Source organism: Salmo salar, chromosome ssa24, assembly GCF_905237065.1.
Source record: "Salmo salar chromosome ssa24, Ssal_v3.1, whole genome shotgun sequence".
Classification (NCBI taxonomy): Eukaryota; Metazoa; Chordata; class Actinopteri; order Salmoniformes; family Salmonidae; genus Salmo; species Salmo salar.
In genome coordinates, this window is record NC_059465.1 from 11,987,112 (window position 1) to 12,012,240 (window position 25,129).

The following is a 25,129-nucleotide window of genomic DNA, read 5'->3' on the forward strand; positions in this document are numbered from 1 at the left end:
TGGGTTTGAATACTTTCAATCCAGTTGACGAATTTGCATGCATACGTTTCCCCTCTGACTGAGCCTTGCCTTGGTCGGAGCTAATGATGTACACTGAGTGTACAAAACAATAGGAACACCTGCTCTTTTCATGACATTGACTGACCAGGTGAAGCTATGATCCCTTATTGAAGTCACTTGTTAAAATCCACTTCAATCAGTGTAGATGAAGTGGAGGAGATGGGTTAATTAAGGTTTTTGAAGCCTTGAGACAATTGAGACATGGATTGTGTATTTGTGCCATTCAGAGGGTGAATGGGCAAGACAAAATATTTAATGCCTTTTGAACGGGGTACGGTAGTAGATGCCAGGTGCACTGGTTTGAGTGTGTCAAGAACTGCAATGCTGCTGGGTATTTCACGCTCAGTAGATTCCAGTTTGTATCAAGAATGGTTCGCGACCCAAAGGACATCAGCCAACTGGACACAACTGTGGGAATTATTTAAGTCAACTTTGGCCAGCATTCCATGCAATGACAAATTGAGGCTGTTCTGAGGGCAAAGGGGTGGTGTAACTCAATATCAGGAAGGTGTTCAAATCAATCATCTCTCAATTTTAATCTCAAATGCCCTCAATTTAATGTTATCAATGACAGCCAAGCAGCACTCGGTATTGTCATACACCGAGCCATCTTACTTTTCCTGTGCTTCTTTCGACTTTTATCCAATCTTGTGTACATATTTATTCATTCAAGTCTGTGTGGTGGTAGAAGATTATCTGTTTAATCTGTCAACTGTCATCTCAAAACATCCAGCCTCACTGAGCCTTCCTAATGCCCACCGGAACGGATCATATGTTTAAAGTATACATTCAAGTGGGTTGTTAGCGTGGTCTGCAACGGTGGTGTAGCTTTTGGCAGGTTTTTGTTTTTCCTTTTTAAAAAGGGTAGCAGCAGTAGATCGGAGCAGCATTTCTCAACTGGTTTCCGTGGTGTATGGTTTATTTCATTTTGATGAATGCATATTCTCTTTGTCTCCCCCCAAAACCAGTGTGCTTAACCCAACTACTACAACAACAATCACAACCACAACAGGCAGTTGTAGCAATAGGCCTTCAGTCCCTGGGCTGATCTCTCTGGCTGGAGCAGTGGTTCCCAAACGCTTTATTGTCCCGTACCCCTTCAAACATTCAACCTCCAGCTGCGTACCCCCTCTAGCACCAGGGTCAGTGCACTCTCAAATGTTGTTTTTGCCATCATTGTAAGCCTGCCACACACACCCACTATACTATACATTTATTAAACATCAGAATGAGTGTGAGTTTTTGTCACAACCTGGCTCGTAGGAAGTGACAAAGAGCTCTTATAGGACCAGGGCACAAATAATAATATAATAATAATTTTGCTCTTTATTTAACCATCTTACATATAAAACCTTATTTGTTCTTGGAGAGAGTCTGTCTTAAATAATTTTCCACACACTCATTGCTTGTATTTAGTTTCCATGCTAGAGAGGGCCAAGAATCCACTCTCACATAGGTACATGGTTTCAAAGGGCATCAGTGTCTTAACAGCGCGATTTGCCAAGGAAGGATACTCTGAGCGCAGCCCATTCCAGAAATCTGGCAGTGGCTTCTGATTTAAATGTAATTTTCACAGAACCGCTTTTTGCAATTTTGATGAGGCTCTCTTGTTCAGATATCGGTAAGTGGACTGCAGGCAGGGCATGAAAGGGATAACGAATCCAGTTGTTTGTTGTCATCCTTTTCGGGAAAGTACCTGCGTAATTGCACACCCAGCTCACTGAGGTGCTTTGCTATATCACATTTGACATTGTCTGTAAGCTTGAGTTCATTTGCACACAAAAAAATCATACAATGATGGAAAGACCTGTGTGTTGTCCTTGTTAATGCAGACAGAGAAGAGCTCCAACTTCTTGATCATAGCCTCAATTTTCTGCCCGCATATTGAATATAGTTGCGGAGAGTCCCTGTAATCCTAGATTCAGATCATTCATGCGAGAAAAAACATCACCCAGATAGGCCAGTCGTGTGAGAAACTCGTCATCATGCAAGCGGTCAGACAAGTGAAAATGATGGTCAGTAAAGAAAACTTTAAGCTCGCCTCTCAATTAAAAATAACTTGTCAATACTTTGCCCCTTGATAACCAGCGCACTCATGTATGTTGTAAAAGCATTACATGGTCGCTGCCTATATCATTGCATAGTGCAGAAAATACATAAGAGTTCAGGGGCCTTGCTTTAACAAAGTTAACCATTTTCACTGTAGTGTCCAAAACGTATTTCAAGCTGTCAGGCATTCCCTTGGCAGCAAGAGCCTCTCGGTGGATGTTGCAGTGTACCCAAGTGGCGTCAGGAGCAACTGCTTGCACGCGCGTTACGACTCCACTGTCTCCCTGTCATAGCTTTTGCGCCATCAGTACAGAAACCAACACATCTTGACCACCAAAGTCCATTTGATGTCACAAAGCTGTCCAGTACTTTAAAAAGATCCTCTCATTGCCAGGTCGCAATTGTAAATGAGAACTTGTTCTCAACTTGCCTACCTGGTTAAATAAAGGTAAAATAAAAAAATGTCCTGGTTTCCAGTGGTTTGCAGAAGAGGATATCTTCCTTAATTTACCCCCCGTAAACGTAACGGACATATACCAGGAGCTGTGCCAGGCCCGCCATGTCTGTTGACTCATCCAGCTGTAACGCATAGAATTCACTGGCTTGTATGTGAAGCAGTAATTGTTTCAAAACATCTCCTGCCATGTAAACTGATGCGTCGTGAAACAGTGTTGTTTGATGGAGGCATTGTCTGTATAGTTATTTTGGCCTTTTCCCCCAGTATTGTCCCAGCCATATCCACGGCAGCAGGAACAATTAAGTCCTCCACAATAGTATGGGGCTTGCCTGTCCTAGCCACTCGGTAGCTCACCATATAAGATGTTTCTAGCCCCTTCTTATTAATGGTATCTGTAGCTTTTATACATGTCTTACTACTCAAAAGTCACCTTTATTCTCGCTCAAAAAAGTCCTGTGGCTTATTATTCAAATTGTCATATTTCGTTTCTAAATGTCTGCGCAAGAGTGAAGGTTTCCCGCGAGAGACTAGTGGTTAATGTGATTGGATGTTAATTATTTGACTAGGCTACCTGTATTTGACATTGTGGTGTTATTTCACTGAACACTGGATGGTTTAATTTTATTTTTGGCAGTGAAGTGAGGCTATTCCAGGTGAGGAAAAAAACTCACCCAAATGTATAGCCCTGTTGGAAAATATAAATGAACTGTTTGAAAATGTGTACCTAGTTTGGGAATACCTGGTCTAGAGCATTGAATGGCACTTCAGTGCCCATGAGTAAAGTCAGATGTCTTACAAAAGTAGTAATAGTTCATTTTGGCTCTGAAAATGTTTGTTTGGGATTATATTTGGAAATTGGCAGTATTCAAAGAAATCTGCTCTGCATCCGTTCACCTTTCACCTACTACTGTCTAATTTACCAAGACGTAATTAAATTGAGAATGTTGACTTTTATACTTGCAATTTGAGTTGACCTGAGACATTTCTATTGTTTTAAAGACCCCGGCCCTTTCTGCTCAGCTGAAGTTGACTGGCTTTTCCTTGTTCACAGAGGAACTATAGGACGTGATGGTCAGATGTTGTTATGGGTGGTCTTTCTGTTGGGATTATAGCTGCTGTCTAATCAGTCGTTTTAGCTTTGTTGCTCAACTTTGGCGTGTAGCTGATCGTGAAATGCGTAAAACTACATCAGAGAAATTGTTGTTTACCCTCGGACTCGCAACGATACCTCCCAATCCCACTGATGGTTCTCAATGTTCATCAGCCCAATATCAACAAACCTGAGGCCGCTCAACACAGCAGCAAGGAGCAAAATAAGGCACTGCTTAAAAGCTTCAGAATAATGGACTGCATTTCATTTATAAACATATACTATCCTGCTGCATATAGTGATTATCATTCTGGCAGCTAGATCTTCAAAGTGCTGTTTCTAAAGCTTCACAGAACTTTCTCTTCCTGTTGGTAGTTAACGCTGTCCATTGCTAGCAGCCAACTCCTGTGGTTCCTCATCTCAGCCCAAATCTCCCTGCAGCAGAACTGATGAGGTTTTGATATTCTCATCAGAGCGTATGGGTATCAGAAATACCCATACGCTCTGATGAGTAAATTTGATTCCCGCCACAGAATTCAGAAGTCGCCATTGTGCTTCAGGATGAGACTATTGAGCTTAGGCCTCAATCTGTCTCAACAGTATTTCACACAGTGTGTTTTTCTGGGTTGGGACTGAGAGGAATCTACATAGCTCCATCTCTTCCCAGCCCAATGAGCCCATAGCACCATCTGGTCACCTTTCTGCAGGGTTGCAGTTTTATATACAATTTAGGAGAGGGATATCAAACCAGAGTCAAACCAGCGAAGCTGAAAATATTGTACCCATGGAAGGAAGCTACAAGGCATTGACATGAACAAAAGCAAAAAGATGGTGGTTTATGTCATTACTGTAGTTGCCAGCAGTTGCGTTGCAGAAAGTTTTATATTGTTTGGCTTTAATCATGGAGACATTGATATTATTATAATAATTTTTTTATTGAATGTTTAAAGCATGCAATATACTTGCAGTGAAGCCGCTCAACAACTACATCACATTAGTCATCTAACAGACTCCCATCCAGAGCGACACACAGAAGCAACCAGGGTCAACGTCCTGCTCAAGGGCACGTTGACAGATCTCCCACAAGGTCAAAAACGGGGACCCGAACCAGCGATCCATCAGCTTCCGGCCCAAGCTCTCAACCGCTAGCCCTCCAAAACAAAATACCCTTTCCCTTAAATACAGGTATTTTATTAACCAGCACATTTGAGTTCAGCCATAATATTTGTTGTAATATTTGTTCTATCTTTTCAGGGGGATGAAATTGTAGCCAGCTCTGCAATACTTTGAAAAAAGTATCTATTTTTCTCAAACAAGCATCATTTTCAATTAATCCAAAATGAGACATGGCAATCTGCACAAAAGGCAAAAAGGTCATTTTTAAACAATGGATGAGCTTTTTTTAGTAATCTACTTTTTAATAAGTGAAGCTTTTAGAGAGGTTTAGTGCTTTTATATTTAATAATCCCACCCAATTCATTATATAGATAGGCATGCTTTATTTTGTCTGGTTCAGCGTCCCAGATAAAGCAAAATATTTTTGCTCGTATTATTTGAAAACGAATCTTCAGGAGTAGGCAGATCCATAAGTAAGTGAGTAAACTGAGATGTCTAAGGCGTTAATCGGGGCAATTTTCCCATAAGTAGTTGCATGATCTTGTCTATTTTTACAAGTTTTCTTCTGAAATTCATTGTGGAATGCTCATTTATATCTTTTGTGATATGAGTACCAAGTATGTCTACTTCACCGTCAGCCCATTTTATAGGTAGACTGGAGGGTCATGTAAAAGTTGTATTTTTTAAAGATTTCAATACGTAATATTGTACACTAATCAAAAATATGGTTTTAGTCCAGAAAAGTTATCTAGATCTTCAATTAAACATTGCAGGGGTCTAGCTTGCGGACTTAATATAAAACGTGAGTCATCCGCATACATGGACACCTTTTTTTAAGCCTTGGATTTCTAGTCCTCTAATGTTGTTATTTGATCTGATTTTAATAGCTAGCATTTCGATGGCCATTTTAACTCCTCTTGACAATCCCAAACTCTCTGAGAAGTAGCCACTATTTACTATTTTACACCTGGGGTTGTTTATACGTTACCTTAACCCATTTTATTAGAGTATCACCGAAATTGAAAAAATCCTGGTATTTATAAATAAAATCCAGTCTTACTTTATCAAAGACCTTTTCAAAATCCGCTATACATACCAGACTTGGCTTCTTAGATGTTTCATGATGTACTATTATTTCTATTAGTTGTTGTCGTATATTATCTCCAATGTATCGTTCATGTAAAAACCTGTCTGATCAGGATGAACAACAGCTGGTAAAACCTTTTTCATTCTGAGTGCTATGCATTTTGCTAGTATTTTTTCATCGCAACATTGAAGTGTAAGAGGCCTTCAGTTTTTTTAGACTGGATCTTTATATTTGCCATCTGGGTCTTGTTTTAATAATAGTGATATCATACCTTCCTGCTGAGTACCTGACGGACTACCATTTCTATAGGAGTAGTTAAAACAAGGTAGCAATGGAGCTTCGTGTGTGTATATATGTATGTATGTATGTATGTATGTATGTGTATGTATGTATATGTATGTATGTGTATATATATATGTATATACATACACATATATATATATATACATACATATATATATATATATATATATATATATATATAAAAAGGCTTGATATACCTCTACTGGTATGCCATCAAGCTCTGGGGTTTTGATATTCTTTGGTTTGTTTTGAAGATGGTGTAATGTTAACAAAATGGCATTCATTATGTCATTTTCCTAACACACTGGCCTACTTAAATTCCTCTGCCCAGGACATTTACACCATATGAGAAACAGTAACACCAACAGAGAGAGAACCTTAGCCTATTCTTTTCCCAGCTTAATTGCTTACTGTGGCATAAACAAATGTACTGTCTCGGACAGTAGACAGGCAAATTAGCTTGTAATTAATTGTAAGAGATAAACATTTAGCGGACAGCGGAGCCCCTTATGTCAGACAAATGTGATTCTGTCAGTCCCTCTGTCCGCGGCTATTTGCAGATGTTATTATCAAACGAGTCTATCTCACGACAGGAGAGTAATCTTCTCTCCTCTTATATACACTACATGACCAAAAGTATGTGGACACCTGCTTGTCAATCTTCTCATTCCAAAATCATGGGCATTAATATGTAGTTGGTCCCCCCTTTTGCTGCTATAACAGCATCCACTCTTCTGGTAAGGCTTTCCACTAGATGTTGGAACATTGCTGCGGGGACTTGCTTCCATTCAGCCACAAGCATTAGTGTGGCCGGGCACTGATGTTGGGCGATTAGGCCTGGCTCACAGTCAGCATTCCAATTCATCCCAAAGGTGTTCGATGGGGTTGAGGTCAGGGCTCTGTACAGGCCAGTCAAGTTCTTCCACACCGATCTCGACAAACCATTTCTGTATGGACCTCGTTTTGTGCACTGGGGCATTGTCATGCTGAAACAGGAAAGGGCCTTCCCCAAACTGTTGCCACAAAGTTCGAAGCACAGAATCGTCTAGAATGTCAGTGTATGCTGTAGCGTTAACATTTCCTGTCACTGGAAGTAAGGGGCCTACCATGAACCATTAAAAAAAAACAGCCCAGACCATTATTTATTATTTACAGTTGGCACGATGCATTGGGGGCAGGTAGCGTTCTCGTGGCATCCAGCAAACCCAGATTCGTACATCACTCCAGAGAGCGCGTTTCCACAGCTCCAGAGTCCAATGGCAGCGAGCTTTATACCACTCCAGCCGACGCTAGGCATTGCGCATGGTGATTTTAAGCTTGTGTGCAGCTGCTCAGCCATAGAAACCCATTTCGTGAAGCTCCCGACCAACCCTTCTTGTGCTGACGTTGCTTCCAGAGGCAGTTTCAAACTCAGTAGTGAGTGTTGCAACCGAGGACAGACGATTTTTACGTGCTTCAGCACTCTGCGGTCCTGTTCTGTGAGCTTATGTGGCTTAGCACTTTGCGTCTGAGCCGTTGTTGCTCCTAGACGTTTCCACTTCACAATAACAGCACTTAGATGACCGGGCCAGCTCTTGTCGGGCAGAAATTTGACGAACTGAATTGTTGGAAAGGTGGCATCCTATGAGAGTGCCACATTGAAAGTTGCTGAGCTCTTCAGTAAGGCCATTCTACTGCCAATGTTTGTCTATGGCATGGCTGTGTTCTCGATCTTTACATACAGTGCCTTGCGAAAGTATTCGGCCCCCTTGAACTTTTCGACCTTTTGCCACATTTCAGGCTTCAAACATAAAGATATAAAACTGTAATTTTTTGTGAAGAATCAACAACAAGTGGGACACAATCATGAAGTGGAACGAAATTTATTGGATATTTCAAACTTTTTTAACCTCTCTAGGGCAGGCGGGACGAATTCGTCCCACCTACGTAACAGCCAGTTGAATCCTGTGGCGCCATTTTCAAATACCTTAAAAATCCTATTACTTCAATTTCTCAAACATATGACTATTTTACAGCCATTTAAAGACAAGACTCTCGTTAATCTAACCACACTGTCCGATTTCAAAAAGGCTTTACAACGAAAGTAAAACATTAGATTATGTCAGCAGAGTACCCAGCCAGAAATAATCAGACACCCATTTTTCAAGCTAGCATATAATGTCACAAAAACCCAGAAGACAGCTAAATGCAGCACTAACCTTTGATGATCTTCATGACAACCCTAGGACATTATGTTATACAATACATGCATGTTTTGTTCAATCAAGTTCATATTTATATCAAAAAACAGCTTTTTACATTAGCATGTGACGTTCAGAACTAGCATACCCCCCGCAAACTTCCGGGGAATTTACTAACAATTTACTAAATTACTCACGATAAACGTTCACAAAAAGCATAACAATTATTTTAAGAATTATAGATACAGAACTCCTCTATGCACTCGATATGTCCGATTTTAAAATAGCTTTTTGGTGAAAGCACATTTTGCAATATTCTAAGTACATAGCCCAGCCATCACGGGCTAGCTATTTAGACACCCGGCAAGTTTAGCCTTCACCAAAATCCGATTTACTATTACAAAAGTTTGATTACCTTTTGTTGTCTTTGTCAGAATGCACTCCCAGGACTGCTACTTAAATAACAAATGTTGGTTTGGTCCAAAATAATCCATCGTTATATCCGAATAGCGGCGTTTTGTTCGTGCGTTCCAGAAACTATCCGAAATGGTAAATCAAGGTCGTGCGCATGGCGCAATTCGTGACAAAAAAATTCTAAATATTCCATTACCGTACTTCGAAGCATGTCAACCGCTGTTTAAAATCAATTTTTATGCAATTTATCTCGTAAAAAAGGGATAATATTCCGACCGGGAATCTCCTTTTCGGGAAACAGAGGGAAAAACACAAAGACGGGGGCGGCCAGTGCACACGCCTAAGCCCACAGTCCCTTGATCGGCCACTTGAGAAAGGCCTGGGGCTGGAATGTGTTTCAGCCTGGGGCTGGAATGACGACATTCAGCTTTTTCCCGGGCTCTGAGAGCCTATTGGAGCCGTGGGAAGTGTCACGTTACCGCAGAGATCCTTTGTAATTGAATGAGATGGCAAAGCAAGACAATAAATGGTCAGACAGGCCACTTCCTGTAAAGGAATCTCTCAGGTTTTGACCTGCCATTTGAGTTCTGTTATACTCACAGACACCATTCAAACAGTTTTAGAAACTTTGGAGTGTTTTCTATCCAAAGCCAATAATTATATGCATATTCTAGTTACTGGGCAGGAGTAGTAACCAGATTAAATCGGGTACGTTTTTTATCCAGCCGTGTCAATACTGCCCCCTAGCCCTAACAGGTTAACAAATAAAAAACTGAAAAATTGGCCGTGCAAAATTATTCAGCCCCTTTACTTTCAGTGCAGCAAACTCTCCAGAAGTTCAGTGAGGATCTCTGAATGATCCAATGTTGACCTAAATGACTAATGATGATAAATAGAATCCACCTGTGTGTAATCAAGTCTCCGTATAAATGCACCTGCTCTGTGATAGTCTCAGAGGTTCGTTTAAAGCGCAGAGAGCATCATGAAGAACAAGGAACACACCAGGCAGGTCCGAGATACTGTTGTGGAGAAGTTTAAAGCCGGATTTGGATACAAAAAGATTTCCCAAGCTTTAAACATCCCAAGGAGCACTGTGCAAGCGATAATATTGAAATGGAAGGAGTATCAGACCACTGCAAATCTACGAAGACCCGGCCGTCCCTCTAAACTTTCAGCTCATACAAGGAGAAGACTGATCAGAGATGCAGCCAAGAGGCCCATGATCACTCTGGATGAACTGCAGAGATCTACAGCTGAGGTGGGAGACTCTGTCCATAGGACAACAATCAGTCGTATACTGCACAAATCTGGCCTTTATGGAAGAGTGGCAAGAAGAAAGCCATTTCTTAAAGATATCCATAAAAAGTGTCGTTTAAAGTTTGCCACTAGCCACCTGGGAGACACACCAAACATGTGGAAGAAGGTGCTCTGGTCAGATGAAACCAAAATCGAACTTTTTGGCAACAATGCAAAACGTTATGTTTGGCGTAAAAGCAACACAGCTCATCACCCTGAACACACCATCCCCACTGTCAAACATGGTGGTGGCAGCATCATGGTTTGGGCCTGCTTTTCTTCAGCAGGGGCAGGGAAGATGGTTAAAATTGATGGGAAGATGGATGGAGCCAAATACAGGACCATTCTGGAAGAAAACCTGATGGAGTCTGCAAAAGACCTGAGACTGGGACGGAGATGTGTCTTCCAACAAGACAATGATCCAAAACATAAAGCAAAATCTACAATGGAACGGTTCACAAATAAACATATCCAGGTGTTAGAATGGCCAAGTCAAAGTCCAGACCTGAATCCAATCGAGAATCTGTGGAAAGAACTGAAAACTGCTGTTCACAAACGCTCTCCTTCCAACCTCACTGAGCTCGAGCTGTTTTGCAAGGAGGAATGGGCAAAAATTTCAGTCTCTCGATGTGCAAAACTGATAGAGACATACCGCAAGCGACTTACAGCTGTAATCGCAGCAAAAGGTGGCGCTACAAAGTATTAACTTAAGGGGGCTGAATAATTTTGCACGCCCAATTTTTCAGTTTTTTATTTGTTAAAAAAGTTTGAAATATCCAATAAATTTCGTTCCACTTCATGATTGTGTCCCACTTGTTGTTGATTCTTCACAAAAAATTACAGTTTTATATCTTTATGTTTGAAGCCTGAAATGTGGCAAAAGGTCAAAGTTCAAGGGGGCCGAATACTTTCGCAAGGCACTGTACCTGTCAGCAATGAGTGTGGCTGAAATAGCCGAATCTACTAATTTGAAGGGCTGTCCACATACTTTAGTATCTATAGTGTAGTCAGTGGTGTAAAGTACCCAATTCTCGTCATACTTGAGTAAAAGTAAGGATGCCTAAAAATAAAATGACAAAAGTGAAAGTCACCCAGTAAAATACTATTTGAGTAAAAGTACAAAAGTTTTGGTTTTAAATATACCATTAGTATCAAAAGTTAAGTATAAGTCACTTCAAATGTCTTATTATTAAGCAGCCCAGATGGCATGATTTTCTTGTTTTTTAAGTTTACGGATAGCCAGGGGCACACTTCAACAGTCAGACATCATTTACAAACAAAGCAATTTTGTGTTTAGTGAGTCTGCCAGATCAGAGGCAATAGGGATGACCAGGGATGTTCTCTTGATAAGTGCGTGAATTGGACAATTTTCCTGTCCTGCTAAACATTCAAAATGTAACGAGTACTTTTTGGTGTCAGGGAAAATGTAAAAAGTACATTTATTTTCTTTGGGAATGTAGTCAGTAGGGCGATTTTAGCATGTAAATGCCAGCAAAGCCACAATACATTAATTGCACTATAACAGTGACAAACAGTGCCCACAAACTGTTGGGACAGCTTTATGTAGGCCCTAATAGCAGAGTCCCAACAGCAGTCCCAACACCTTAAACTGCTACACCTGGCTATCAGCAGTGCGTTGTCTGGCAGCGAAACAGTTCATTCAGCCTCATTTACTGCCTTTTTAAAAAACATAGCTGACTTGTTTAAACAAATGTGGTTTCTTCTGACAATTTAGATGTTCACACTATGGCATAAGGGAAAGACGAGCGGATAAGAGGCAATCGTCATTTCGATTAAGACATTAATGACGGACGTTGTCAATAACTATTTGTAAAGCATTTTTGAAATGTACAGCAACAGAATTCAGAACATGGGCCGTTCTTACAGTACACCAAGTCAGAACAATAGGATAAATAACGGCGCCATATAAGCAGACAATGAAAGCTCTTACAAGTTTTGATGATTACATATCTCTAAAACAGGCTATATGCTACAAGTGCACGTGCACCACCAAGTCAGAACAGTTGGCGAAATTAAGAGGGGTAAATAGACCAAATTATTAGGGTGAGGCACATGGGCTATTAACAGCTTACTACAAAACATACACTTAGTATTACTTTCTTAGCTACAGCATACATATCTCCCTGGCATATTACATTTATGCAGCAGCATACAAGACATTTTTGGACTCTCCTTGTTGTGCTGTGCTCACTTCCTTCCAAACCACTCATTGTTGAATGTTTATGGCTGATAGGCACCGACACGTTTAATCTATGTCTCTTCATTATTTATCTTCATATGACAAGGATTGAAAAGGATTTACCAGTAGAGTGTCGACTTGATTAATGATGACTGATAGCTAAGATTTTGAAAGTATGATGTTGACATGATCAGTCCAATCCAAGCTACTGTACATATAGTGTGATTTGACATTTTATCTGTGGCCAATGACCTTGAGCCTTCTTGGATGGGCACGGATAATATAGAGCTTGCGGGATTTTCCATGCATCGGCAGGACAGAGAACCTACTTCTGGTAAGACGAGTGGCGGGGGAGTGTGTCTATTTGTCAATAACAGCTGGTGCGCGATGTCTAATATTAAAGTAGTCTCGAGGTATTGCTCGCCTGAGGTAGAGTACCTTATGATAAGCTGTAGAACATAGCATCTACCAACAGAGTTATTTTCTATATTATTCGTAGTCGTCCGTTTACCACCACAAACCGATGCTGGCACTAAGACCGCACTCAACTAGAAGCGGCGCTCCTAGTGGCCGGGGACTTTAATGCAGGCAAACTTAAATCTGTTTTACCTCATTTCTTCCAGCATGTCACATGTGCAACCAGAGGGGGAAAAAACTCAAGACCACCTTTTCTCCACACACAGAGATGCATACAAAGTTCTCCCTCCATTTGGCAAATCTGACCATAATTCTATCCTCCTGATTCCTGCTTTACAAGCTAAAACTAAAGCAGGAAGCTCCAGTGACTCACTCAAAACGGAAGTGGTCAGATGATGCGGATGCTACGCTAAAGGACTGTTTTGCTAGCACGGACTGGAATATTTTCGTGATTCCTCCAATGGCATTGAGGAGTATACCACCTCAGTCATCGGCTTCATCAATAGGTGCATCGACGACATTGTCGTGTCTTTGGGAGTACCATTAAACTGAAGATATGTTTATCAATTAGCTCCCTGTAATTATTATCACGCGATTAAACTGATTAATCGTTTAATTGTAATTAACTAGGAGATCGGGGCACCAAGGAGAATATTCAGATTACAAAGCTATAATTTTCCTAATATAACTTTCCTGTACTATATTATATTCTATTATAGTATAGGCCGATTATCTTCTGGTTTAAATGGTGCATTTTACCTCGAGTCCAGTCTCATTCCAAACGTCGTAAATTGTTGAATCTGCACGAACCCAGTCTTTACTAAAATCATCCATACATCAATTGTCTTAAAATCATTTATTTACTACACTAAGTAATTAACAGAAAACATACAAACAGTAATTATCGTCACAAAGGATTGGTAGAGGAATGTGCCCTTGTGGGCTAAACAGGCAGGTCGGCCTGTTGAACAATGGATCATAAAAGGTCAGCTGTGGCACACAGAGTTCATTAATATTAACAATTGACAATTGAAGGCTCGCTCATTCGGGAACAATTGCAATCAATATATATTTACGCTCATGTGTCGTCGAGATCCTTGTTCGAGCGTCGTTCTGATGGAGAGTCTCTCTCTCGGTTAGAATGGATCTTTCAAAGCGACATTCATTAATGTCGTTATAGAATGGTTGTTTCGTTGGTCTTCGCGTTCGATGATATAATTTAATTAGCTGCAGACTAATAATTAATATCAAAGACTTGTTCTTATTCTGTCGGTATCAATAGTCTAAAAGTTAACCACGTGGTATGGTTCACTTTCAGTAGAGGAATTGGATGGTAAAACCTATTGGCCATCGAGTGGAGGCCTGGTCTAAAGAAATGTAAATCAGGGAGGGTTTTATAGTGACCCTTGAACAGTCTTGTCAAATGACGCCTGGTCCTGTATGGGTCCCTGGGGGCGTGCCCATGACTGAGCTAGACTTGGTTACAGAAATACAATTCTATCACATTACATCAGTACATAGCATCTCAATGTCTTACAAAAGCTTTATCCTTATTAATACATTCTATACAACCATTATGATGCAAGTCTCAAGCTGATGCTATTATATAAACAGTTTTATGGTAATATGGCTATATTGTCTCTTCTGAGTATCACAAAATTGTACCAAGCGGATCAGTTCGTAGCTGGATTCTTCACCAATCTTCCATACATTCTCCAGAACACAAAATGTCGCTTGGCTCTCCAATTCTATGAGTTGGAAGAATTTCCTGTGTCTCTCTATGGGCCATGTGGCCAGAGACTCTCCTGGAATTTTTGAGTTTTTACAACCCTTTACACACAGGGACTGGGTGGGGGGAAGGTAGGTTGGGAAATGGTACAAAGGGGAGGGGGTCAACTGTCCTCCCTGTACCAAAAGAGGCCAACATCATGACAACATACATATCCCAACCAGAAGCCATGGATTACAGGCAACAATCGCATCGAGCTAAAGGCTCGAGCTGCCGCTTTCAAGTAGCGGGATACTAATCCGGACGCTTATAAGAAATCCCGCTATGCCCACAGACGAACCATCAAACAAGCAAAGCGTCATTACAGGATTAAGATTGAATCCTACTACACCGGCTCTGACGCTCCTCGGATGGGGCAGAGCTTGAAAACTATTACGGACTACAAAGGGAGACTCAGCCGCGAGCTGCCCAGTGACCCAAGCCTACCAGACAAGCTAAATGCCTTTTATGCTCGCTTCGTGGAAAGCAACACTGAAGCATGCATGAGAGCACCAGCTGTTCCGGATGACTGTGTGATCACGCTCTCCATAGCCGATGTGAGCAAGACCTTTAAACAGGTCCACATACACAAAGCCGAGGGGCCAGACAGATTACCAGGACGTGTACTCAAAGCATGCGTGGACCAACTGGCAAGTGTCTTCACTGACATTTTCAACCTCTCCCTGACGGAGTCTGTAAAACCTACATGTGTTTCAAGCAGACCACCATAGTCCCGGTCCCCAAGGAATCGAAGGTAAACTGCCTAAATGATTACCACCCCGTAGCACTCAATTCGGTAGCCATGAAGTGCTTTGAAAGGCTGGTTATGGCTCACAGCATCATCCCGGATACCCTAGACACACTCCAATTTGCATACCGCCCCAACAGATCCACAGATGATGCAATCTCAATCGCCCTTTCCCACCTGGACAAAAGGAACACCTATGTGAGAATGCTGTTCATTGACTACAGCTCAGCGTTCAACACCATAGTGCCCACGAAGCTCATCACTAAGCTTAGGACCCTGGGACTAAACACCTCCCTCTGCAACTGGATCCTGGACTTCCTGATGGTCCGCCCCCAGGTGGTAAGGGTAGGCAATAATACATTTGCCATGCTGATCCTCAACACTTGTGCCCCTCAGGGGTGCGTGCTTAGTCCCCTCCTGTATTCCCTGTTCACCCACGACTGCGTGGCCAAACACAACTCCAACACCATCATTAAGTTTGCTGATGACACAACAGTGGTAGGCCTGGTTACCGACAACGATGAGACAGCCTATAGGAAGGTCGTTAGAGACCTGGCAGTGTGGTGCCAGGACAACAAACTCTCCCTCAACATGATCAAGACAAAGGAGCTGATCGTTGACAACAGGAAAAGGCGGGCCGAACAGGGCCCCATTAACATTGATGGGGCTGTAGAGGAGCGGGTCGAGAGTTTAAAGTTTCTTGGTGTCCACATCACAAACAAACCAAGACAGTCGTGAAGAGGGCACGACAACACCTTTTCCCCCTCAGGAGAATGAAAAGATTTGGCATGGGTCCCCAGATCCTCAAAAGGTTCTACAGCTGCACCATCGAGAGCATCCTGACCGGTTGCATCGCCGCCTGGTATGGCAACTGCTTGGCCTCTGATCGCCAGGCACTACAGAGGGTAGTACATACGGCCCAGTACATCACTGGGGCCAAGCTTCCTGCCATCCAGGACCTATATACTAGGCGGTGTCAGAGGAAGGCCCTAAAAATTGTCAGACTCCAGCCACCCAAGCCATAGACTGTTCTCTCTGCTACCACACGGCAAGCGATACCGACGCACCAAGTCTAGGACCAAAAGGCTCCTTAACAGCTTCTACCCCCAAGCCATAAGACTGCTGAACAATTAATCAAATGGGTAGCCAGACTATTTACATTGACACCCCCCCTTTTTTATTTTTTACTTCAATTTATTTGGTAAATATTTTATTAAGTCTATTCTTGAACTGCATTGTTGGTTAAGGGCTTGTAAGTAAGCATTTCACGGTAAGGTCTACTACGCCTGTTGTATTTGGAGCATGTGACACAGTTTGATTTGAAATAGTAAAGTACAGGTACCCCCAAAAAAAATTAAGTAATACTTTAAAGTATTTTAATTTAAGTACTTTACACCACTGAGTGTGGCTCTATAGATGGAGCCCGCCTCAGGGATAGAGACCTCCCTATATCAAAGTCTTGATGGTTTTCAGACTTTTGACCCTTGCCACTGACACCTACAGATCACAGCCATAGGTATCTGGATAAATTCTAGCTAGACGTTCTCCACCAGGGGACGAGGAGATATTGTTGCACCTGTCTCCACATTGACTGATGATGCTACTGATGGCTGTCAGAAACTGACAATGCAATTAATTCACTTTCAACACTTTTTTTTGTTTATTTTGGTCGTGATTCATTCAGTTTCCTGTACTGCATTTGAAAAGACCATAATGTCAGAGAGGGATGCCAAATGGAAGTAGGATCTCTTTTTAAGTCAGTACCGGGGACCGGAGAGCTAAACAGTGTAAAGGCCGAGTAAGACTGGAAGATTTGCATCAGAGTACTGTTTTTTTCTTACTCTAAATCTATTTACCATTGTTTTATTTGGCATTTCAATTTGCCTTTACAAATGCAGCGGCTCCATTAATCAGGAAATAGCGAACTGTACAAAGCATTGTTCAGGCACGAAACCGCTGATGATTTAGGATGACCCTCACAATTAAACAACTTTAAGTGGTCAACAACTTGATTCCCTCTCTCATTGTGTCCAACGCAGGGCCAAAGAAGACACTGTGTGTTACTATGGAAACAGGGGCAGCGCCGAACCCATCCGTCTAAATCCAGGTCTGTTTTTCTTAATGTGGAATTGCTTGTACTATTGTTCTATATCATTGCACCATACAAGCCATGCTGTTGAATTATAAACCTTTAAGTATGCAGGATGGGTTTTGACTATGAGACTATACCTCTGTATGTGAGTGAATGTTTTGGGGATAACGAACGTTTGGAGCAATCTCTATTCTATAGCAATGCTGTATGTGTATGCTCCAGCAGGAATCTATGGTTTGAGTAACTCCCTGTTGGAGACCCCATGGAGGAAGCTGCAGCATGGGAAGAGACTGTTTACCAGCGTAGTGAACCAGACACTGCCTTGTGACAGCCTGGTCCATGATCTGCTCAACGTCCTCAACAACGAGGAGCTGTGAGTTCCCCACGCACTCAGTATCAATAATAAAATCAATGTGACACTGTAAATGCTTCATCAATAAATGTACCTGCACACTCATGATGCTGCACACTGTATCAAAACACTTCACATGAAGACACATTCTTGTACACTGTGTGATGCAGGTTGGCATTTATTGGGATGACTCATGTACTGGAGGCAGCTCTACAGGGTAGTCCCTAGCGGGCACAGCCACAAACAATGTAAAGCCAATTTTGACTTTGCAGCCGGTGGAAATCACTCAGCTCTGCCTCCAGGACAAGATTCATGCCAATAAACATCAACCTGCCAGTGCGGACCACACTCTGTAGTATTAGTTTACATTTTAATGCAATCATTGTGACACAGCGTAATATACAGTACCAGTCAAAAGTTAAAACACCTACTCATTCCATTTTTATTTTTTATTTTAATATTTTTATTTTTAATATTTTCTACATTGTAGAATAATAATGAAGACGTCAACTATGAAATTACACATGGAATCATGTAGTAACCCCAAAAAAGTGTTTCATTTTTTAGGTTCTTAGTTGCCACCCTTTGCCTTGATGACAGCTTTGCACACTCTTGGCATTCTCTCAAACATCTTCATGAAGTAGTCACCAGGAATGCATTTCAATTAACAGGTGTGCCTTGTTAAAAGTTCATTTGTGGAATTTCTTTCCTTCTTAATGCGTTTGAGCCAATCAGTTGTGTTGTGACAAGGTAGGGGTGGTATACAGGAGATAGCCCTATTTGGTAAAAGACCAAGTCCATATTATGGCAAGAACAGCTCAAATAGCAAAGAGAAACGATAGTCCATTACTTTAAGACATGAAGGTCAGTCAATACGGAACATTTCAAGAACTTTGAACGTTTCTTAAAGCGCAGTCGCAAAAACCGGACCGCCACAGGAAAGGAAGACCCAGAGTTACCTCTGCAGCAGAGGATAAGTTCATTAGTTACCAGCCTCAGAAATTGCAGCCCAAATAAATGCTTCACAGAGTTCAAGTAAGAGACACATCAACATCAACTGTTCAGAGGAGACTGCATGAATCAGGCCTTCATGGTCGAATTGCTGCTAAGAAACCACTATTAAAGGACACCAATAAGAAGAAGAGACTTGCTTGGGCCAAGAAACACGAGCAATGGACATTAGACCAGTGGAAATCTGTCCAAATTTGAGAGTTTTGGTTCCATCCGCCGTGTCTTTGTGAGACGCAGAGTAGTTGAACGGATGATCTCCGCATGTGTGGTTCCCACCGTGAAGCATTGAGGAGGTGGTGTGGGGGTGCTTTGCTGGTGACGCTGTCTGTGATTTAGAATTCAAGGCACACTTAATTAGCATGGCTACCACAGCATTCTGCAGCGATACGCCATCCCATCTGCTTTGTGCTTAGTGGGACTATCAGTTGTTTTTCAACAAGTGCTCAGCATATGTGGGAATTCCTTCAAGACTGTTGGAAAAGCATTCCAGGTGAAGCTGGTTGAGAGAATGCCAAGATTGTGCAAAGCTGTCAAGGTAAAGGGTGGCATTAACGCTCGACATTAACGCTTGTCCTCTTGACGGGACAAGTAAAAAAAAAAAAAGACAGACAGACAGACAAGAAGAATATAGATTTGAGTTGCCTAAATGGACAAGTTAAAGAAATCACACAATCAAAATATCAAACAATTATTCCAATCAGAATTGGATCAGAAGCCGACATTGGAATTTATCCACATAATTAAAAAAGCCTACATGTCAATGTGTGTGCTGACATGAGGGAGGCGCCAGAAAATGCAGCCCAACTTTAATGACTTTTAATTACATAAATATAGGCTAAACGCCCATCATGTTTGACATATATAATGAAGGATAATTAACATTAACGTTATAAGGCTTGATTCTGTCATATTTGAGGCACGGTTCGTTCAGCTCAAATGGTCACAAGACCGGAGAGTAAAGGACAGTGCTTGTTGCACACCGCACATCACCCACCTTGAATCTGAGCGGAGGCGGTCAGCATATTGAAACTACTAAATTATTAACTTAATTGTTTAAAACCTGTATGTTTTATGTCATTTTATGAAGCATATCTTGTTTCTAAGTTGCCTAGACAAAATAAGACATCACTATTGCTCGTAACATATTTGAGAGTAACAAACAAGGACATCTACATGTCTAAATATGCTCACTCATTATGGGTTTGCAAGTACCACACGTGGACATTCAATATGGCTACGTGAGGTACAAACGTGAACACTCAATATGACTTCGAGAAAGTATAGTCCTGCACACATTACATGAATGTGAAATTGAAAAAAATAAGTACACTGCTTTTGCTGGAATCCTGCTCTTTTATCTCAACATAATTGCAAAGCTTTTAGACAGTGAACTTTTGCTCTCCAGACAGCGCATACCTTTCTCTCTAACAGGTTTTCCAGCTTCACAATGAACATCATGTTCTTCCGAAACTTACTTTGACGTATTATATAACTCATTTTTCTATTTCGTGTACAGTTTTTTTCCCCCCCATTCACCTGTTAACATTAAAGTTGTGCTAAAGAGTTATAATTTTACAGTTGGTTCCAATCCAAAAGGAGGTTTGAGAAAGAAGTTGAAAACAGTGTATTTTCTATTGGTACAGTACATTTGGAAAGTATTCAGACACCTTCCCTTTTTCCAAATTTTGTTACGTTACAGCCTTATTAAATATATTTTTTCTCATCAATCTACACACAATACCCCATAATAATAATAAAGGGAAAACTGGTTTTTAGTGTTAGCATATTTATAAAAAATGAAAAACAGATACCTTATTTACATAAGTATTCAGACCCTTTGCTATGATATTTCCATTGATCGTCCTTGAGATGTTTCTACAATTTGATTGGAGTCCACCTGTGGTAAATTAAATTGTGTCGAGGCACAGATCTGGGGAAGGGTACCAAAAAATGTCAGCAGCATTGTAGGTCCCCAAGAACACAGTAGCCTCCATCATGCTTAAATGGAAGAAGTTTAGAACCATCAAGACTCTAACTAGAGCTGGCCGCTCAACCAAACTGAGCAATCGGGGGAGAAGGGCCTTGGTCATGGAGGTGACCAAGATCCCGATGGTCACTCTGACAGAGCTCCAGAGTTCCTCTGTGAAGATGGGAGAAGCTTCCAGAAGGACAAACATCTCTTCAGCACTCCACCAATCAGGCCTTTATGGTGGTGGCCAGACGGGAGCCACTCCTCAGTAAAAGGCACATGACCGCCCGCTTGGAGTTGTCGAAAGGCACCTTAAGACTCTCAGACCATGAGAAACAAGATTTTCTGGTCTGATGAAACCAAGATTGAACTCTTTGGCCTGAATGCCAAGCGTCACATCTGGAGGAAACCTGGCAACATCCCTATGGTGAAGCATGGTGGTGGCATCATACTGTGGGGATGTTTTTCAACGGCAGGGACTGAGAGACTAGTTAGGATCGAGGGAAAGATGAACGGAGCAAAGTACAGAGATCCTTGATGAAAACCTGCTCCAGAGTGAAGGTTCACCTTCCAACAAGACAACAACCTTAAGCACACAACCAAGACAATGCAGGAGTGGCTTCGGGACAAGCCTCTTAATGTCCTTGAGTGGCCCAGCCAGTGCCCGGACTTGAAACCTATCTAACATCTCTGGAGAGACCTGGAAATAGCTGTGCAGCGACACTCCCCATCCAACCTGACAGAGCTTGAGAGGATTTGCAGAGAATGGGAGAAACTCCCCAAATACAGGTGTGCCAACCTAGTAGCATCATACCCAAGAAGACTGGAGTAAAGGGTCTGAATACTTATGTGAATGTGATATTTCAGTTTTGCATTTTTTATAAATTAGCAAACATGTCTAGACACCTATTTTTGCTTGCTCATTACGAATCATTGTGTGGGGAGAAAAAAATAAATGTTATATATATATATATATACATACACACACACACACACACACACACCTTAGCCAAATACATTTAAATTCAGTTTTTCACAATTCCTGACATTTAATCAGAGTAATAATTCCCTGTCTTAGGTCAGTTAGGATCACCACTTTATTTTAAGAATGTGAAATGTCAGAATAATAGTGGAGAGAATATTTTATTTCAGCTTTTATTTCTTTCATCACATTCCCAGTGGGTCAGAAGTTTACACACACTCAATTAGTATTTGGTAGCATTGCCTTTAAATTGTTTAACTTGGGTCAAACATTTCGGGTAGCCTTCCACAAGCTTCCCACAATAAGTTGGGTGAATTTTGGCCCATTCCTCCTGACAGAGCTGGTGTAACTGAGTCAGGTTTGTAGGCCTCCTTGCTCGCACACACCTAAAACACTGACTTTTTACGAGGATTAAATGTCAGGAATTGTGAAAAACTGAGTTTAAATGTATTTGGCTAAGGTGTATGTAAACTTACGACTTCAACTGTATATACGTATGTGTGTATGTATATGTAATCCATTTTAGAATAAGGCTGTAACTTATCAAAATGTGGAAAAAGTCAAGGGATCTGAATACTTTCCGAATGCATTGTACATCCCTGACTCTTTCTGTTACTAAACTCTTAAAAGTAAAGAGAAGGTTTGAGTGAGAACGGATTCTTTCTCTATTCTTCAGGAACACCCCTGACCCGGCCCAGGAGAGCCAGGGTGAAGGGTACAGCAGCCACATGCTCCGGTCCCTGTCCTCTGTGTGTGTTCGCTCCCCGCATTACGGCACAAGGTCAGTCCTCCCTGTCCCTGACACCAATTAGCTTGGCCAGAGTCAGAGATACAATATAATAACAGAGTGGCCTATGTGATAAACCTTGCCAATGTCCTACATAGTGTTGTTATTTTATTCTGTGGTCATGGTCTCACCAATTAGCGCTCCCATTTGTCATGTGGGGCCTGCCCTCAGAGGGGAAGGCTGTGCTGGGGGGTGTGAGAGCAGGGTAATATTCATAGGGTACACGGGAAAACGAAAACAATTGTTTCTTATTTGACAAATCTATTGTCATATTCATTGGTGCACAGCGTAGCAAACGGGAAACGTTTTGTGAACGAAAACGAGTTTCTTATTGGACAAATCCAGGTAGTACCTTTTTGTTTGTCCATTTTGCTGTTTGGTGCATAATGAATATGCCCCATACATCATACAGCCCCTTGTGCATATAATCTCATCTATAACCAGCCTGCCCTCTGGCCTCCAGTCGTGTGGTTATGAAAGGTGATTGGGGAACTCCAGAATCACAATGTTTTCCCCATATTTGCAATGCACAAGCCACTCTTGTTTCACCCCTCTATTATTTCTGATGTTTTGTCTTCCTGTTTCAGGACCAATACCATTATCCTAATAGACGCATCAGGGAACGTGACCTTCACAGAGCGCACCATGCTCAACTGTGACGTCAGCCAATGGAGCACAAGCTCTTTCCAGTTCAAAATCCAGAACTGAAGACAGCTAAATGGGGCTATATGGGAATCACACTCTGTGCCTTTCTGCATCCAACCGCCTCCCTATCCCTCCTTCTTCCACAGCAAGCTCTGGCTTCACAATAGTGAAATGAACATGAAGATTGATTTGCCATTTTAAAATGGTGGAGGTGGGAGAGAGTCAAATGATTGCACTTTTTTTTCTGATAATTTGTTGCACTTTTCATGCAATTTTCTTTGGGAAATACGTTTTAGCTTGACTTAGACATAGGACAGTGTGAATTAATCAAATCCTACATAATGGGTGCTATTCTTATTTTGTTAATTGGATTAAAATATTATTTTGAGGTGTGTGCTTAAGTGTATTGCCAAAGAACAAATGTAATTTAATAAGCAAAGTAAATTATTTACATTTAACATTGCATCTATTTTCTCAACACTGGCTTTGTGGCTCAGTCTGCCTTCAACTAGCCAAGTTTGTTTGTATCTTCAGTTGAAGTGTAAAATGCTAACACTCTTAGAAGCAGCAGCAGCCATCAATATCCTTCTAAAATTCTGTAATAAGAATGACCGGTTTGGTTTCCTAAACTCAAGTCGGGCGTTTAACTTTCCTGTGACAGAAATATAAAGGCATATTGTAACAGCCTGCCTTGTAGAATAATAGTTATAATTGCCACAGATTTTGACTTTGCGACCGAGGTTTGCTTGTTAAGTAAAACACAGGAAAGCACTTCAAATGTTTTTCTAAGTGGTAAACAAAGTGTTTTTCTTTGTTTTCCTGCCTTGTTCCACATACTGCATAGGAGAGACATTTCACAGCAAGGAAAACAAACTAAAATGATTATTTTTGTCACTCACATCTGCAGTGTTCGGTCTCTGTTTCTTACCTACTTATTCACATTTGTGAGTGACTGTTACAAATTGTGTTGATGATGTACCGCCAATGAGGATCCTTCAATGGTTTTATGTTACTGACCTCCGGTATCCATAGAAGTACAGAAACCTGTTTACCACATCACTGGTGTCTTGATATAAATTGTGAATATAGTACTTTTTAATCTGTATTTATATAACCATTTTCTGTGTTTGCAGAACACGGGAGATGTTATAGAACTCCAGCAAAAAAGTCTAGCTGCATGTTGCTTATGAGTGCATTTCACACAACTTTTGGATTATAATTGGATTTTAAGGCTTTTATGAATGTTCTGCGTAATATAATGTTGGTGTCATCATCGCAAACCAACTGGATTATACTTCAACCAGTAAAATGGCTCTTAGGCTGTAGGAAAAAGCTAGCCAATGTCAATGAGCGTTAGCATTCTAGCTAACAATTGCTGCATCCAAAATAGTTATTTTGCAAAGATCACAACCAAATATAATTTTAGCGATTGTTAAAGCAAGAATCAAAGCATCATTGTAAGCGTATGAGAACCCCAAAAGTTATTTTGTTTACAAGTAATAAAACGGTAAATCTAGGCTATGTTGAATTGGCGCAGATGGCTTTCTTACTGCCGCCAAGAGTAGCGCGCATCTATGCGTTACGTCAGAGTGTCGTATACTGGAAAAGGGTCTACTGCAAATGTAATGTATTCTTACAAGAATAGACCTGATCAGGCAATTTTATTAGACAATCGCAAGTTTATTAACGCAATGTCGTGTATGGTTTGTCGCTGAATAAAACTGTGGCCATTGCAACGGTTGTCACAGTTTCTATGTTTAAATATTGATTCTTATATAATTTGCTGAAACTTTTGAATCTTCAGTAAACACGATGGGTATATATGAGTGTTGTTCAGAGGCTCTATGCAGATTAGAAACAGCAGGGTTCTCATTTTAGTAGATAATGCAGATAAAATTGCATACAATGTTTCATGTATTATGATTTATCTTGTTTCACTGATCGCTACTTTGCATACAATGTTACTGGTGAAGACAGTGGGTGAAGATGGTTGCCACCCAGTGTCAGTATGTGGCCACTGCAATTCGCAACCCAATTGTGCCTACCGTTCTCATTGGTCAACTGTGATCCATTATAATGTTTGATTGGTCGATTTATTCCCGCAGT

At 41.2% G+C, this 25,129-nt stretch overlaps 1 protein-coding gene across 6 annotated transcripts in view; it reads left to right on the plus strand.

Moving 5' to 3' along the window:
• tango2 (transport and golgi organization 2 homolog) overlaps window positions 1-24,759 on the plus strand; it is a 57,325-nt gene extending 32,566 nt beyond the window's left edge. For 3 of the 6 annotated variants that reach the window (XM_014170608.2, XM_014170607.2, XM_014170609.2), the window contains exons 6-9: window positions 17,225-17,292; window positions 17,500-17,650; window positions 22,268-22,372; window positions 22,966-24,759. In XM_014170608.2, coding sequence (XP_014026083.1) covers window positions 17,225-17,292; window positions 17,500-17,650; window positions 22,268-22,372; window positions 22,966-23,086 — 445 coding nt within the window. In that variant the 3' untranslated portion in view covers window positions 23,087-24,759. 6 annotated transcript variants of the gene reach the window in all.
• Window positions 24,760-25,129: the final 370 nt, after the last annotated feature.